General features: G+C 38.9%; 1 protein-coding gene across 4 annotated transcripts in view; it reads left to right on the top strand.

Annotated features, from left to right (window-relative positions):
- Positions 1 to 14,734, top strand: part of abr (ABR activator of RhoGEF and GTPase) — a 320,646-nt gene that overhangs the window by 61,508 nt on the left and 244,404 nt on the right. For 2 of the 4 annotated variants that reach the window (XM_077231907.1, XM_077231906.1), the window contains exon 1: positions 11,416 to 11,857. The exons of the other annotated variants lie outside the window; for them this stretch is intronic. In XM_077231907.1, coding sequence (XP_077088022.1) covers positions 11,797 to 11,857 — 61 coding nt within the window. In that variant the 5' untranslated portion in view covers positions 11,416 to 11,796. Of the gene's footprint in view, positions 1 to 11,415; positions 11,858 to 14,734 lie in introns of those variants that run through there. 4 annotated transcript variants of the gene reach the window in all.

The following is a 14,734-nucleotide window of genomic DNA, read 5'->3' as shown; positions in this document are numbered from 1 at the left end:
ATCTTTACTGTCATCCAATGCTCAATTAAAGTTAATTTTTATAAACACTAATATTTTATATATCAAAGCGGAGACTGTAAAAGCGGTCAGTCCTGTTGCGTACCTTTAAAACAACCCTATTTATCATTTCACAGCTTTCCTTGCAACAAAATGTTGAAAAAGCGTTGGATTTGGGCTATATGAAGAGAACGGGCACTTTTTTGTGTGCTAAGCACTTCACGGAGGATGATGTCCGTGTACGAGAGTCCGGTCGTAGATACCTTACACCGCACGCCGTGTTTTACAGTTTTTCATGGAACAACTGGGGAGAAGTTAAAGTATGCCAGACACAGATGGCAAAAAGACGTGTCTGTGGTGTGAAGGAGGAAGCAGATTTTGATAGAGTGTTGATGCCGGTTCGGGAGTGATGCCCTGACAAAACATGTTTATATTGTACTTGATTGGTATCTGATTTGCACGTCAAGCACTTTTATTTATTATTATTATTAACCGCAAATTAAAATTGTTTGAAGAAGATGTTTTCTGTAACTTTCTTTCCCTTTTTTCATTTTTATCTTGGTGCGGGGCCTTTGCCAGGCCTGCTGTTTGCTTGTGCAAGCAAGAGCAGCTGGACCATTTTTGTTCCTAAAATGCAAAATGTGCTGTCTGGTAAAGTAATGCAAGCAGGACAACTTCCATCAGCACAAGAACAAGTATTAGCTACCATTTGAGGTGGATTGTTGGTTTTAAGTGTGATCTAAAGAAAGTGATAGAAAGACCTTCACATATTTCACATCTTTATTTAGGCCTAAACCTTGTGTCCTGTTCATTTAGGGTGTACACTGGTGTTGTTTAGGATCTCCAAAAATACATTGCAATATACTGCAAAATATAATGTGATGTATTAGGCCTACATAATATATTTCCATATATGGGAAAGTAGTGCTTATTTTTGTCAATATACTGAAATATATGCATTGACCATGTATGGCTATATATTAATACATATAAAATATTCATAAATGAAGACAAAAAATAATAACATTCACATAGTTTTATCTTTTATTGTGTACATATATTGCACATTCATGTTCACATTTAAATGTGAATGAATATGTAAGGTTGACGATTGGCTGAATACCATTAAGACTATAATTATTATATTTTGAAAGTAATGGCTGTGCACTCCTCGGCACAGTGATAGTCTTTGGCTAAACACTTTAGTACATTCAGGTGTGCTTGTGTTTTTGATAACTACTTTGAAAAGATGAAACATTTATGATGTAAATAATTTAAAAAAAAACTATAAGAAATGTATTACATTATATATTTCTCTATGTGTGTTAATGCTGCCCGAGTAAATATATCTGCAATATATTACGAATGGAGTACCATATCTGATCACATATACATCTATTATGAAGTGTATTACTGAATATAAAATTACATACATTATGATATATTAGTAAATATAGTGTCACACATTTTTAAATGTATGAAAAGGGGAAATTCCTTATGTATTATTCAATATATTGTAATATATTAACTTACTATATTATTCTGTATAATTTCAAATATACTGTTAAACCATTTAATATAATGATCATTCATATATAGGGAATATATTTTCTTTTCCCAGACAGTAAAATGTTATTTTGTAACATCATGAATTTTTAAAACATGTAATATCACTCACTTCATTAATGTTTTTCGTCTAACCATTTTTTAATTATTTGCCTTAATTTCATTATTAGACCTACTAGCAACGTTAGGTCAAATTCAATGTAAAGATGTACAATTCTTAGTTTCATTCATGGTGGTAACATGAAAAATGAGCCATAATCTAGTGGAAGATTGCTGCAATCTCATGAAATTTCAACAAAAGCCACTAGATTTCACACATAGCCTACAATCAGACATCATTTCAATTTATTTATTTATTTTGTTTAGCTATAGCTAAGTAAGTGAATCTCAGAATCAATCAGTAGTAAGTAGATTGTAGTAAGTGTGAGCTTAGTCATCAAGTGTCATGCCATTTAAATGAATGGAACTTTTTTTTTTTCACAGCTCCCTGAAAACTATCAACAAAATGGATAACATCTGCTATTCTTACTTTTGGCAGGTAAATTAATGACTGAGAGAAAACAAGCTGTTCACAGTCTATTTTTAGAATGAATGGCGATCGTAGAGGGCGGTGGGGCGCGACCGGAAGTATCACTTCCCTACTTTCGGTCTCGGCCGCCATTTTGTGAAATAGGCCTATTGTCCTGACACCACATAGATATAAACACTTGATGTCGCCTTGGGGTTCTAAACATGTGTCAGAACCGCCGCCATCTTGGAACAGGGGTCTTGTCATAGGAAGTAGCTAGGTAACGCAGAATTCATGAATGATGCCGGACTTTTGTGCTGCGTATGGATGTTTACACGAACGAAATCTAAAAACCAGACAGCAAGGGATTACATTTCACAAGATTGCGAAATTTTGTAATTTTTTTTACATTTCTCTGGACTCTATAATAAATACACGTCTGACCGTTGGAACGAACCAAAACAACTAGAAAATCGCATTCATGACGATTTATGGTGATTTTATTTCCATTAGACCTTTTCCTACATTGACGCTGATGAGTGTTTCCCCTGTTTCAAGATGGCGGCTCTATTGACGCATTCGTTCCAATGAACTGCCGTAGCCAAGGCTACATTTAGTGTTTATATCTATGCTGACACCAGAGCACGAGTTCTTGAAGCTCCGCCCTCTTCAGCTCGTTAGCATTTAAAAGGGATACACAAAAAGGTGCGTTTTTGCTCACCTCCAAAAAGTGGCAATTTTAACATACTGCAAAAAATGATCTGTTAGATATTTTGAGCTAAAACTTCACATACACACTCTAGAGACATCAGAGACTTGTTTTATATCTTGAAAAAAGGGGCATAATAGGTGCCCTTTAATTGCCTATACATGGCCTAATCAGCGCTCATGGCCACGCATAAAACTTTGCCACAGTGGACAAAATTATTTATTAATAATTATTATGAATGTGTCGTGAAAAAACAGCATCTTCACAGTAGGCTAGTGCACGCACCTATTTGTACGCTTCATAAAATAATCTGAGAGTATTTGTTTTCCATTTGAATCGGTTAATTTAAAAATAGAAATTTCAAGCTTTCAATAGATGTATTTCTCATGTCTGTGAGGATAGTTCACGCTTAGGTTCGGTTTATTTTTTGACGGGCTCACGTTCACAGAGACCGAGGCAGCAGAAAGCTCATCCTGATTGTGTTCTTTATTTTAAAAAAGCACAACGTTTAGTTATTTTGAGTGAACACAAATACAATTTGTCAGTTTCAAATGACGTATTAGGCTACTCTTGATGCATGACCAAAAATGACTTAGTATTTTAAGTTAAATGCAAGTGATCGCGCCAGCGTCTAAATGTCATGTAGTAAGCAAGCTAATAGCTTCCACACTCTTCACAAACAATTGAATATGCGCTATTATTGAGCGCTATTATTAAAAGTTAACATTAAAGCCAGAAGCCATGTAAAGTTGCTTACATGTTTTAAATAATAAGCCATATTTGAGGTCGATGTACTCCTGCTGGATGTTCGCAGTAGAGGTCTGCACTCCCGCAAAACAGTGCGGCGCGGGACAAATTTTTAAAGGTCATTGCGGGAGCGGGCGGGATGATGAGGTGCACTTGCGGGTGCGGGCGGGAGGGATGATACGCTGCACTCCCGCAAATTAAATATGAGTATAAAGTAAAATATATAAATGATTAAAGTAGCGTACATAATTTGTAGTTGTGAGGGAGATTCTGATTGGCAGCAATAAAAACGTTTTAAGCAGCCTAAACTTGTGAATGTTGTCGGGTAGGGCGGGGCCTAATCTCACGCACACTTGTTTAGAGACAATTCCTTTCCCGCTGCTCCGAGTTCGAATACGAAAGCTAGTTCAAGTTCAAAATAGACAGCATGGACGAGGAACAGAGCGCCTCTAGTGCTTCAGATAAAGCACTGTTGTGAATATTATGCTGTTCGTAATATGGGACCAATAAATATGTTACCAAGTATTGGTAAGGAATTTTGTATGCCCGCATTTTTTTCCCCAAGACCTTTCGTCAGACAGAAAGTGCGGGCGGGAGCGGGACATTATATCACAGATGCGGGCGAGAGCGGTACTAAAAATGACAAATCTTTGCGGGAGCGGGCGGGAGCGGGACTGAACACTGCGGGAGCGGGCGGGAGCGGGTCTGAAAATTGTGTCCCGCGCAGACCTCTAGTTCGCAGCCCTGAATCGTCTCTGGGGAGTCCCCCTGACGTCGAGTAGCAGGTCAGCCCGCCATCTGGTTCCACCTCGCCTGGCTCTACCTCTCCAGCGACGTTGTTGGAGTCCAACGGCTCTCCATCTGCGCCGCTGGATCCTGCCACCGAGTCTCTGTCGGTCATCCCCCAGCTACCATCAGCCTCTTCACCACCTGGTTTCTTCCCTCCTTCTACTCTGCTGCGGGCTGTCGGTACTGGACGGCTCTGGGTCTGCGCCACCAGGCCATCTCCATCTGTGCCATCAGGGAATCGTCGTCATCCCTTCACCATCCTGCCACTCCAGCCTCTCTCCTGCATTTCACCTTCACCTCGTCCACCGCCAGAACCTCCTCCGGTCCTCCCTCCGTTATTGCATTACGGCGCGAGGACGCGCCTTGCTGGAGGGGGGCGTTATGTCACCATTAGGCTCTTTTGACTTTCAGTTTGTTTTGATTTTTTTCACGTGTGTTCCCCTGTCTGTGTTTCCCGCCACAATCTGTTACCTTGGACACTGATTACCTCCCTCACAGCTGCCTGTCATTTGTATCAATCTTCTCTGTGTATTTAGTTCCTGCCTGTCTTCTGTTCAGTGTCCGGTATTGTTCGTGTGATTCACTCTGTTGTGTTTACACACTGTCTAACCTGTTCGCCTGTCTTCTGTGCTTCAATAATTAAAGAAAGTGTTGAAACTATGTTCTTCGTCAGTCTTCCCTGAACCACCCCGTGACAACAATATGACACAATATTTACAATTACATTTTCATTTTCTCTTTATTCGTTAAAATGCGTATGCATACATGCAGTTATAATAGTCATTACAATTCAAGTCTTATCATAACTCGTAAAACCTGAAAGCCAAAGAAAGAAAACATCTGTATTTTCTACTTTCTTTAGACAATATAACCTACAATGTCACTCAATATTACTATTAAATATTATGGTAATGCCGTAAATGAGTCTTACCTGTCCCGACTTTCCCTTCTTTGCCTTCTCTTATAAAATAACCTTTTATCATAGTAAAATCTACATATCGTTCCCAACAAAAGTATTGTTTGGCGTAAAACATGTTGAAGATTAGTGGACAGGCATTAAATGATTCATTAAATAAGCTATTTCAGCGGTTTATTCAGTATAGTGAAGCTTCTTCTCCATTCTTCTCCATTGACCACAGCCTGTGGTCTCCTTACCTGCGTACCGCCACAGCCGAGCGTTAGGATCAGCCGTTACTCTTTTTTTTGGCAATAGGCAGTGGTGGAAAGAGTAATGAAAAAACATACTCAAGTAAAAGTACCATTACATTCCAAAAAATGTAGTGTGAGTAGAGTAAAAAGTACTTGTCCAAAAAACTACTTGAGTAAGAGTAAAAAAGTAGCTTATTTAAAAGTACTCATGAGTAGTGAGTAGTGAGTACTGAGCTGCGGATTCTACCCCTTATAATAAACACTGTGCACTACAATTTATAAATTAAAAAAAATTGCACATACTGTAATTCACATTATATTTTCTTCTTTGTCAGAAGGATTGAAGAATACATATCATCCATCTTTTTAAAATGCATCAAATCAGTACACTCATCACCATTTAAATCATATTATTTGGGGGGGGGGGAAAGCATTTAAAATTAGGCGAAAAGAAACTGGGCCTGAGCATGCTATTGTTGCACATAAAATATCAATATTCATAACTGTGCAAAGAATTCAAAAAGCTTTAGAAACTCATATGATAGTTCAGCATCACACACCATGAGATGGGTTAAATAGAGAGATTAAAAAATACCCAATTTCTCTGCAAAACGGTACCAATGTTAGTGTTTTGATAAATGAGAATCACTAATATTATCAGATTACCTCACCTAATGCACTGAAAAAGGCTAAGATAGTGAGCCAACACTAATTACACACTTTAATTCCATGCTATTAAATATGTTAGAATTTAAACGTAAATCCACATTGTTCTAGAAGAGTGGCATCATCCCTTACATTTTACACGGCTACATTTACTCACATTGTAATGCTGCTGATAATATAATTTGTAAGGAAAATTGTGCATTAAATAGGGAAGTTATATCCAGGAAACTTTTACAAAAGAAACAAACAAACACACACAAACACACACACACGCATGTCTCTTTGTAGTCTCGGCGAAGCTGTTTTATCAGCAGCATCCACACACAAAAAAACAAAAGTTCAACATGAAAAATGTTTTTGCGCAAGTGCACTTGCCAAATGAAGACGGATCGTATAATGGATCAATCAAAAAACGTTGTTTATTAACGAGCTGTAACGTTAGTCACAGACTGACAGAATAAATGCAGTTCAAGTTAACGCCATGGTTCATAGAGCGCACTGATTCTGAATCTGGCGGCATGGCGAGCGCGAGACGCGGCAGTGCACAGATCGTGACGCGCGTCTCTCTATCAGTCATGGCCTAATGGTAACAGAGTTGGACTGGTGACTCAAAGGTTGCTGGTTCGATTCCAGTACCGGCAGGAATATGACTGAGGTGTCCTTGAGCAAGGCATCTAACCCCCAATCGCTCCCCGGGCGCCACTCAAGGCTGCCCGCTGCTCCGGGTGTGTGTATCCACGTTTGCAGTGTGTGTGTGTGTTCACTACTCACTACTCTGCTCCTAATGTGTGTGCACTTACTTGGATGGGTTAAATGCAGAGGTCAAATTCCAAGTATGGGTTACTATACTTGGCCATCACGTGTCACTTTCACTTTTCACTTTCACTCTATAATGTGATTGTGAAGTAAATGGAGCGGGAATTCACCGCATTATGAACTCGTCACGCAATACCCCCAACCTCAGACCAAATGTTTGGCCATTTAGACAGGCCTGCCTATATAAATATCATATTAAGCAGAAATGTGAAATGTACCTTTAGCATATTAGAGGAAGACGCTGATATCTGGATTGAATTGATGCGTGAAGAATGCACTTCCACAGCAGTCACGAGTAACAGCAGGAATAGGCGGTTAAAGTTTTCTATGCTTAATTTGATTTGATGACAGTCACGAGACCGATTACTCAATCCAATCACGTTGATGGATAAAAATAAAATGAAATTAGGCTAAAACAAGCATATGTAACGAGTAACGACCACAAACAGAAGGAAAATAGCGGAGAAAAAGTACCGATACATCACTTAAAATGTACTCAAGTAAAAGTAAAATTACACAATTTTTAAACTACTCAAAAAAGTAAAATTTCTGAAAAAAACTACTTAATTACAGTAACGTGAGTATTTGTAATTCGTTACTTCACACCCCTGGCAATAGGTTGCAGGCTTGCCCTCTAGTGGCTTTGATTTGACTGTCTTAATGAGTGAGTCATTGATTCGTTTATGCAAACGATGCGTTCATTCACAGCCGTGTGTTGCTCAGAGACGCAAAACATTCCTGTGGTTTTGTTTGGAACATTTTCGTTGGCAATATTGTGTCTAAAATGTAAGTCACTAAATATTAACTTGTTTATTATTGACCGATTGTATAAAATCAGTATCACATTTGTAATCATGGTGATATTTGCAAAAAAATGGCACTCTTCTTGTAATAGTGATTAACTCTATTCAATTATATAAAAGACATCTAGAGGAATTTTTGCTGCTTTACTTGAATATTGAGGCCATTCTAAATGCATTTAAATCGATTAAATGTGCTCTAAATGCGCCAGCACACTGTAGTCTAACCTACTAGACTACATCACGTAGTGTATCCGTGCAACTCTCTGTGTGTTTTTGCAATGTGAGGGCCTACTAAATTTTAGATCGCACATCATTAAAACAACAATCATGATATTATCGTAGACGGTATCACACACCCCTACACTAATCAGATTAATTAAAGTTTCTTTTTTTTTTTTAGTCTAGTGTGCAATCTTATTGTTATTTGTGAAGCCCATCTCTATCACGAGCCCCCTGGTGGCCTTCATCAGAAACAAAGAGCTGTGTGTGTGTGTAATGTCAGATCCATATTTAATGAACTGCTGCTTATCTCTGCCACGAGTGGCCACACACACACACACACACACACACACACACACACACACACACACACACTCACGCACGCACGCGCACACACTTGGCAAGAGACAGCGCTTTGATTTGGGGTCTTTGGGGGCCTTTCTAAAAGTCTGACTTCAAACGACCTCTGGCGAGACATAAGTGTTTATGAGTTTGTGCACATATAGATCTTGAGTGTTTAAGTGGATACTCTGAGATGCACTGTTTAGTGTTTATGAATCTGTATTGAGCGAGTATACTGTACGTGTGTGTGTGTGGATTGTGTTCTTTGTCTTGGGTTTAGTGCCGGCATCTTGGTGTGAGAGGTTGGGGGGAATCCTCCAAGGATACCTTTGTGTCCTAATTTAAGTTGTTCAGTCTGACTTATTACAACCCTTGTCTGTGTATGTGAGGGTGGGGTTTGGGGGGTACAGGGATGTCTTTTTAGGGTTTTGTTATGGGGGTTCCTTGTTGCCCAAGGCATGATATGAGAGAGAGAGAGAGAGCGTGTCCCTGCATTTCCTGGTCAGATGATATGAAAATATCACTTTTAGCAGCCTTCTGTTGAGGTGGGCTTGCTTCAGGTAGTGCTTCAGGTGATTTACTGGTAATGCTAGATTGTGATTTGTGATTTGCTAACATCATAGGTGTCCTGTTTAAGAAGTGACGTGATAGCTTGGCAACCTCAAGCTCATTTTGTACTTTCTTGAGACGCCGTCGTGTAGCGGTTTGTTTAGCCAATGCTTCTCTGGCTTTGAGTGCTTCTCTGGCTTGGTCATCAAGTCTCTGACATTCTTCACCTGCTGTAGTGTCCTCTTCGATCTGGTGTTGTAGTTCCTCTAGTTCAAGAGCCTTTAATCTCTACTCTAGCAATGCAGCTTGGACATCAGAGAGGGCGTGTCTTGGATTTCTACTTGATGCACTGTGGCGTGAACTGGATGTAGTGTTAGAGGCTGTACCAGAGGAAATGGACCTAGTGGAATATCTAGAATGTCTCTGTGAAAAGGCATCAGCGGGGGGTGGAGCTGAGTGGAGGTGTGCAGGGAACTGGACTTCATAATCCTCAAGATGGGCTGGGAGATGTCGCTCTTTGTGTGCGGAGTCGGGCCGCGGGATGTCACTCTTTGTGTGCTGGGTCGGGCCGCGGGATCTGCTGTGCTGGCAGTATCAGGATACACAAAAAGGAACGCAAAACTTTTGCGTTTTTTTTCTAAATGTTGACAAAAAACTATTGCGAAATGACGGCGTTTCCATTAACTGATGTTATGTGACTAAAACGTAATTTTTTTCCTCTTGGGATAAGTCATTCCAAAAATTACGATTACTGATGTTGGTAGGTTTACGTATATCCCAGCCACTGCACTGGCCATTATTATTAATCAAAGGAGACGTATGTGTGTTATCCAAGCATTAATGGTAAGGAAAGACCCTTATACTTAGGTGTTTCTCCCTCATATCTGCTTCGAAGTCTTGATTGTGGCATTTCTTTGAGGTTTAGAATCCAGTATTCCTGTAATTCTTTTGTCTTTTATGAATTTAATAGAGAACTGTCTCGTACTCTGTCCAAACATACTGCGTCATCTACCTCAGGTGACCTGTAAATGCATAAAAACTGGTTCCATTGCAGTTTTGCAAAATATTTCTTTTTCAAATTGCCTGAAAAACCACCTCATTGCGAGCGTAAAAACTTTTTGGCGATAAATGGGAGTTTTCGCGAAATTTACATGTTTCCATTGGGCGTATTTTCAATTCTCAATTTCAATTTGCGCAATCTGAAGGGTAATGGAAACGCGGCTAGTGAGAGGTGGCTCTTTGCGCGCTTTGTATGAGTGCGCAGCTCAGAAAACAGCGCGCATGCAGAAGTCTTTCGTCTTTCGCTTAAAGAACACTATCAAGAATAATCGATTTTCTATTCCTAATCCTACTAACTAGCCTATAAAAATATTTCATTCATGTTATAGCATGTGAATAAGTATGTGTATAACTAGGGCTATGTAAATTGTCATTTTTTGATATTGACGATTATCGTCTGGAAACAGACTGTTGTAATTGACATCGCGATACTTGAGACATCGTTGATATACGATAATATCGTCATATCGCCCAGCCCTAGCGGAGATACAGCCTTAAAGGGGAAATGAAGCAGTCAGTCAAGTTTACATGATTTACAAGATGGATTTCCACTATAATCAAAGATTATATAAGAAACATGACAAATGTTAACATATAAAAGAAACACCGTTATATCTTTCGTGGCAAGGGCGCCGCCATTGTGCAGTATTATAACCGGTGACGTCACAGGGTGGGTTTGCTCTGTGCTGAGTTCAGTAAAATACAGTGAAAGATGCATGTAAGCTGGTCGAACCAGCAAACAACTAACGTTAGGTACAGTCATTGTTAGCTAACAGCTGTAAGCATGAACTAGCTAACGCTAACTTAGTGTTTAGCTAGTGAACTTTATTAGTACCAGACAAAAAGACGACGTCTAACGTTAACAAACTGCACATGGAAACGATGTCTCGCGATGTCTGCCATCATATTCCTGTCTCTTATCAACACCATGGTTGCAATACATGGTCAAGATCAGCGTCTTGACAGCAGATGGATCGTGCTATCGTGGCGTAATAATCTGTTTGGTTGGAATTTACTTACCTGAATGAAATTAAATCGAATGTATCGTCCTGTGGAATCATAGTTGTTTGCTGGTTCGACCAGCTTACATGCATCTTTGTATGTATCTCTCGGCGCCCTTGCCAAGAAGCATATAACGGTGTTTCTTTTATATGTTAACATTTGTCATGTTTCTTATATAATTTTTGATTATAGTGGAAATCCATCTTTTATATCATGTAAACTTGACTGACTGCTTCATTTCCCCTTTAAGTTTGTTTTCGCAAGCGCTATGTAAAATTAGTTTGAGAGTATTCGAGAACGGTTTGACGAATCAACTTGAATTCCATAACTTTTTGTCGGCATGGTCTGAAGATTGAAACATTTTCATGACGGAAAATGACGTCATAGGGTGCAATTGAATCATCTTGAGCCAAGGAATCAGATGGGAAAAATTTTGTTTCTAACCGTTAAGGTTCAAAAGTTATTAGCATAAACATGAGTGCAACTTCAGCACTTTCAGTGCTTAGCCCCTAATAAGAGTGAATGAAATTACAAAATTGAGGCAGTGGACTGAAGAAAAGGGGATTGAATGAGAGTGAATGAGTGCGCTAGAGAGAGAGATAGAGATAGAGAGGGGGGAGGAGTGCCTCTCCTTCCCATAGCAACCGTTGGCAGCGAGCGGCTCCAGCCTGTATTACATGTGAGAAGCTGTAGTACGAACTGACACGTCGATCTCTCCTCGGCAACACATAGCGGCTCTGTATCTCAAACTCAGATATGTCCATTTCCCTCCATCACTAAGGAGATCAGACGAGTTGTGGGCGAGTAAAGAGAGAGATAGTTTAAGGGAAGAGATCGGAGGAGACACAGCACTGGAGGAGACGGCAGGCGGGGGGATGGAGCACCTGAGCACTCGCGAGCTGCCCAGGCTCTCCTGGATAAACACTCTCTACAGCAGTACGTATACATCATCTTTCCTCGTTCTAGCATCTCTACTCACGTGTGAGAGTTTTGCTGAATTTGCCTGTGCTTATAATGTTATATTTTACTGTATGTGAATGAGCCTCTCGAGCATGTTGTGTTTGTTTAGTATCGGTGTTTGTTCTGTGACGTCTGTCAGCCCTTTTTAAACAAGTACAATGATACATGAATATGGTAGTTAAATAGTACCATGGTATCAAAGTACTGTTCAGTGGTATTCTTATCTTAATAGGTCACTGTGGTATAATACCACTTATGTACTTTTATGTTAAGTAAAAAGTCTCATTCCGTCATATTTCATCTTTTTCCCTTGTCATCCCTGTTTTCTCTTGTTTTCTACCTTTTCTTTTCGCATCTTTCTATATCTTCTCTTTTCCCTTTCTTCCTACTTTTATCCCCGTCTTCCTGCTCTTCTCCTTCCATTTTCTTTTTTATTCCTCTTTCTTCTTTTACTTTTTCTAGCTTCTCTTTTCCTCCTCTTACCTCTTTTCCTTTCTTCCATCTCTCATCCCTGTTTTCTCGTCATTCTCTACCTTTTGGTTTTCTTCTCTCATCCCTTTCTTCCTTCTTTCCTCACTCTCATTTTTCTCAAGGTACCATTTCCATGCACTTATTAAAAATATACAAAATTTTCGTGGTGAACAGTGATTTTATTCCAAATTTGTTTGTTTGAGACCCAAAGTACATGCTGTTCTCATGAATATTCAAATGTTGTGTTGATGGGCTCTTTATCTCTGGGTGGAAGTCATGTGGTCAGAAGCTGTCAGCAGGGGTTTGTGTGTAATGCTAGGCCGAGGAGATGCACTTGTTGTGGTTGTTTAGTCTGCCGTTCATTTGCTCTGGCTGTAAGGTTGAATTACATAAAGGGCTTTCAGAGAACGTTAAATGGAGAAAAGACTGGCAGAAACGCGCAGATCACACTAGAGGGAGGGGGAGGGGGTGGGGGGGCTTGGGGGGTATATGTGAGGGAGAGCTAGTTTCATTTACTAAGGAGATGTATTGGGCAGTTAACCAGGAAAAGACTAATCCTCCACAAACACCCCCCCCCCCCCCCACCACCCCATAATTTCACACTAAATTATATGAGATTGTTGTGACACGTTGTGTCAATCACATTTACATACCTCCTCCGAAACTTTCGTCCGTCATAAAAACATTTGGATCGGGTTCGATTTTCTGCGTTTTTCGCATCCATAGCAAGCATTTTTAGAGGTGTCTTGACAATTCAGACAATTCAGAGCAACCGAATGACGAATACGAAAAAACGCAAATTTTGGACTCAGTGTACAAGGACCTCACTCTGCACTTTTGTGTATACTGTTTATAATTATTTTGTATAAATAAATACAGTATATATGCATCTATATATTTAATAAATATTTGCATGTATATACTGTATATATTTATACATCATTTATATTATATATAAATAACATTTTTTTCTTAAATATATACATGCATGTGTATGTATTTATATATTCAAAATAATTATACACAGTACATTCACACACATATTATGTAAACACACACACAAACTATTTTGGATGCCCAGCACTAATTTCTCTTTAAATTATCTTTTAATAAATATTAAATATTTTTATAAATATAATTTGCTTTTGTGCTTTATTTCTTGTTTCGTTTTGTTTCATTTAATACTATTGTTTTTTTACTCTTGTGAATATAAAACAAATTCTATTTATTCCATTTGCATGTTTGTTATGTTACTCTATTTCACTTATTTTTCTCTACTTTGGTAAAACGAATTCATTCTTCTGGTCATGCTTTAAGCACACTTCACCTAATTCAAATAGAGAAAGGGAGAATTTAAGAGAACAAAAGAGCAAGAGAGCACAGAGACATTTCAGCCCCTGATATGTAGATATTTTCTGTTCAGTCTCTAACAAATTATCCAACAACTCATTAACAAAGTAACAAGCCTCAATAACCGCTTCTATAACAATAACAGTGTTTCTGGGTTAGCTTTGACTGATACGGTTTTCATTGTTCCTTGAACCTTTTTTGTTCAGTGCTGAAGGTATGGCCTTGTTAAAAAGTACAGCCAATAAATAATTTATGGGTGTTATTAAACATTAAAAAGCTTTTTGCTTAATAAAAGATGTACATTTCAAATGACGTGATCTTTCCATAGGGGCTAATATCAATATTAGTGAGAATACATTTACAGTGGTATATATTGTATTTGATGTTTTCATAACATGCCAATGGAGGATTAACTTTGCCAGAATTTTTTGTCTTCCGAAAACATAAAATTCTCTTCATCAGTTTGTTTATCTATTCATTTCAGTCTCTGGAATGTAAATGGATTCAATCTAGTTATTAAAGCCATATATTCAGTTTATTTCTATGGATCTCTCTTCCACCTCCTCACAGCATTTTCTCCAGTTGCCTCGCTGATATCATCTCCTGCCTGCTCTACTGCTCTGTTGTCATGGTTTCCTCTTTTCAGAGTTGTTGAGAGGCAGTAAACTTAGTCAGACATTGATGTGAAGTGTGTGTGTGTTCAGATCCAGCAGCTGTGGTCAAACTCTCTTTGTTAGACTGAATGCGGCTGGTAGAACATGCGTCTCATGGGATTATTCTCCCTCACTGAGATGATCCCTCCTCCTGTCACTTCCTGTAAATCTGCATCTCTTTTTGAAGTCCTGTTTTGTGTCAGATTTAACACGCACGCACGCACGTGCATATTTTTTTATAATAGTGTTATATTGTTATATTGTATTATTTCTTTGTAATACTGTTATATTGTGGTTGCTAGATTGTTGATTACTGGCAGAAAAGAGCCCACCCTTAAAGGGATAGTCCACCTAAAAATATAAATTCTGAATCATTTAC

The sequence above is a fragment of the Siphateles boraxobius genome, unplaced genomic scaffold (assembly GCF_051911475.1).
Source record: "Siphateles boraxobius isolate OS27281-9 unplaced genomic scaffold, OSU_SipBor_1 16, whole genome shotgun sequence".
Lineage (NCBI taxonomy): Eukaryota > Metazoa > Chordata > Actinopteri > Cypriniformes > Leuciscidae > Siphateles > Siphateles boraxobius.
The sequence above is the reverse complement of the archived record's forward strand: the minus strand, read 5'-3'. Positions and strand labels throughout refer to the sequence as shown.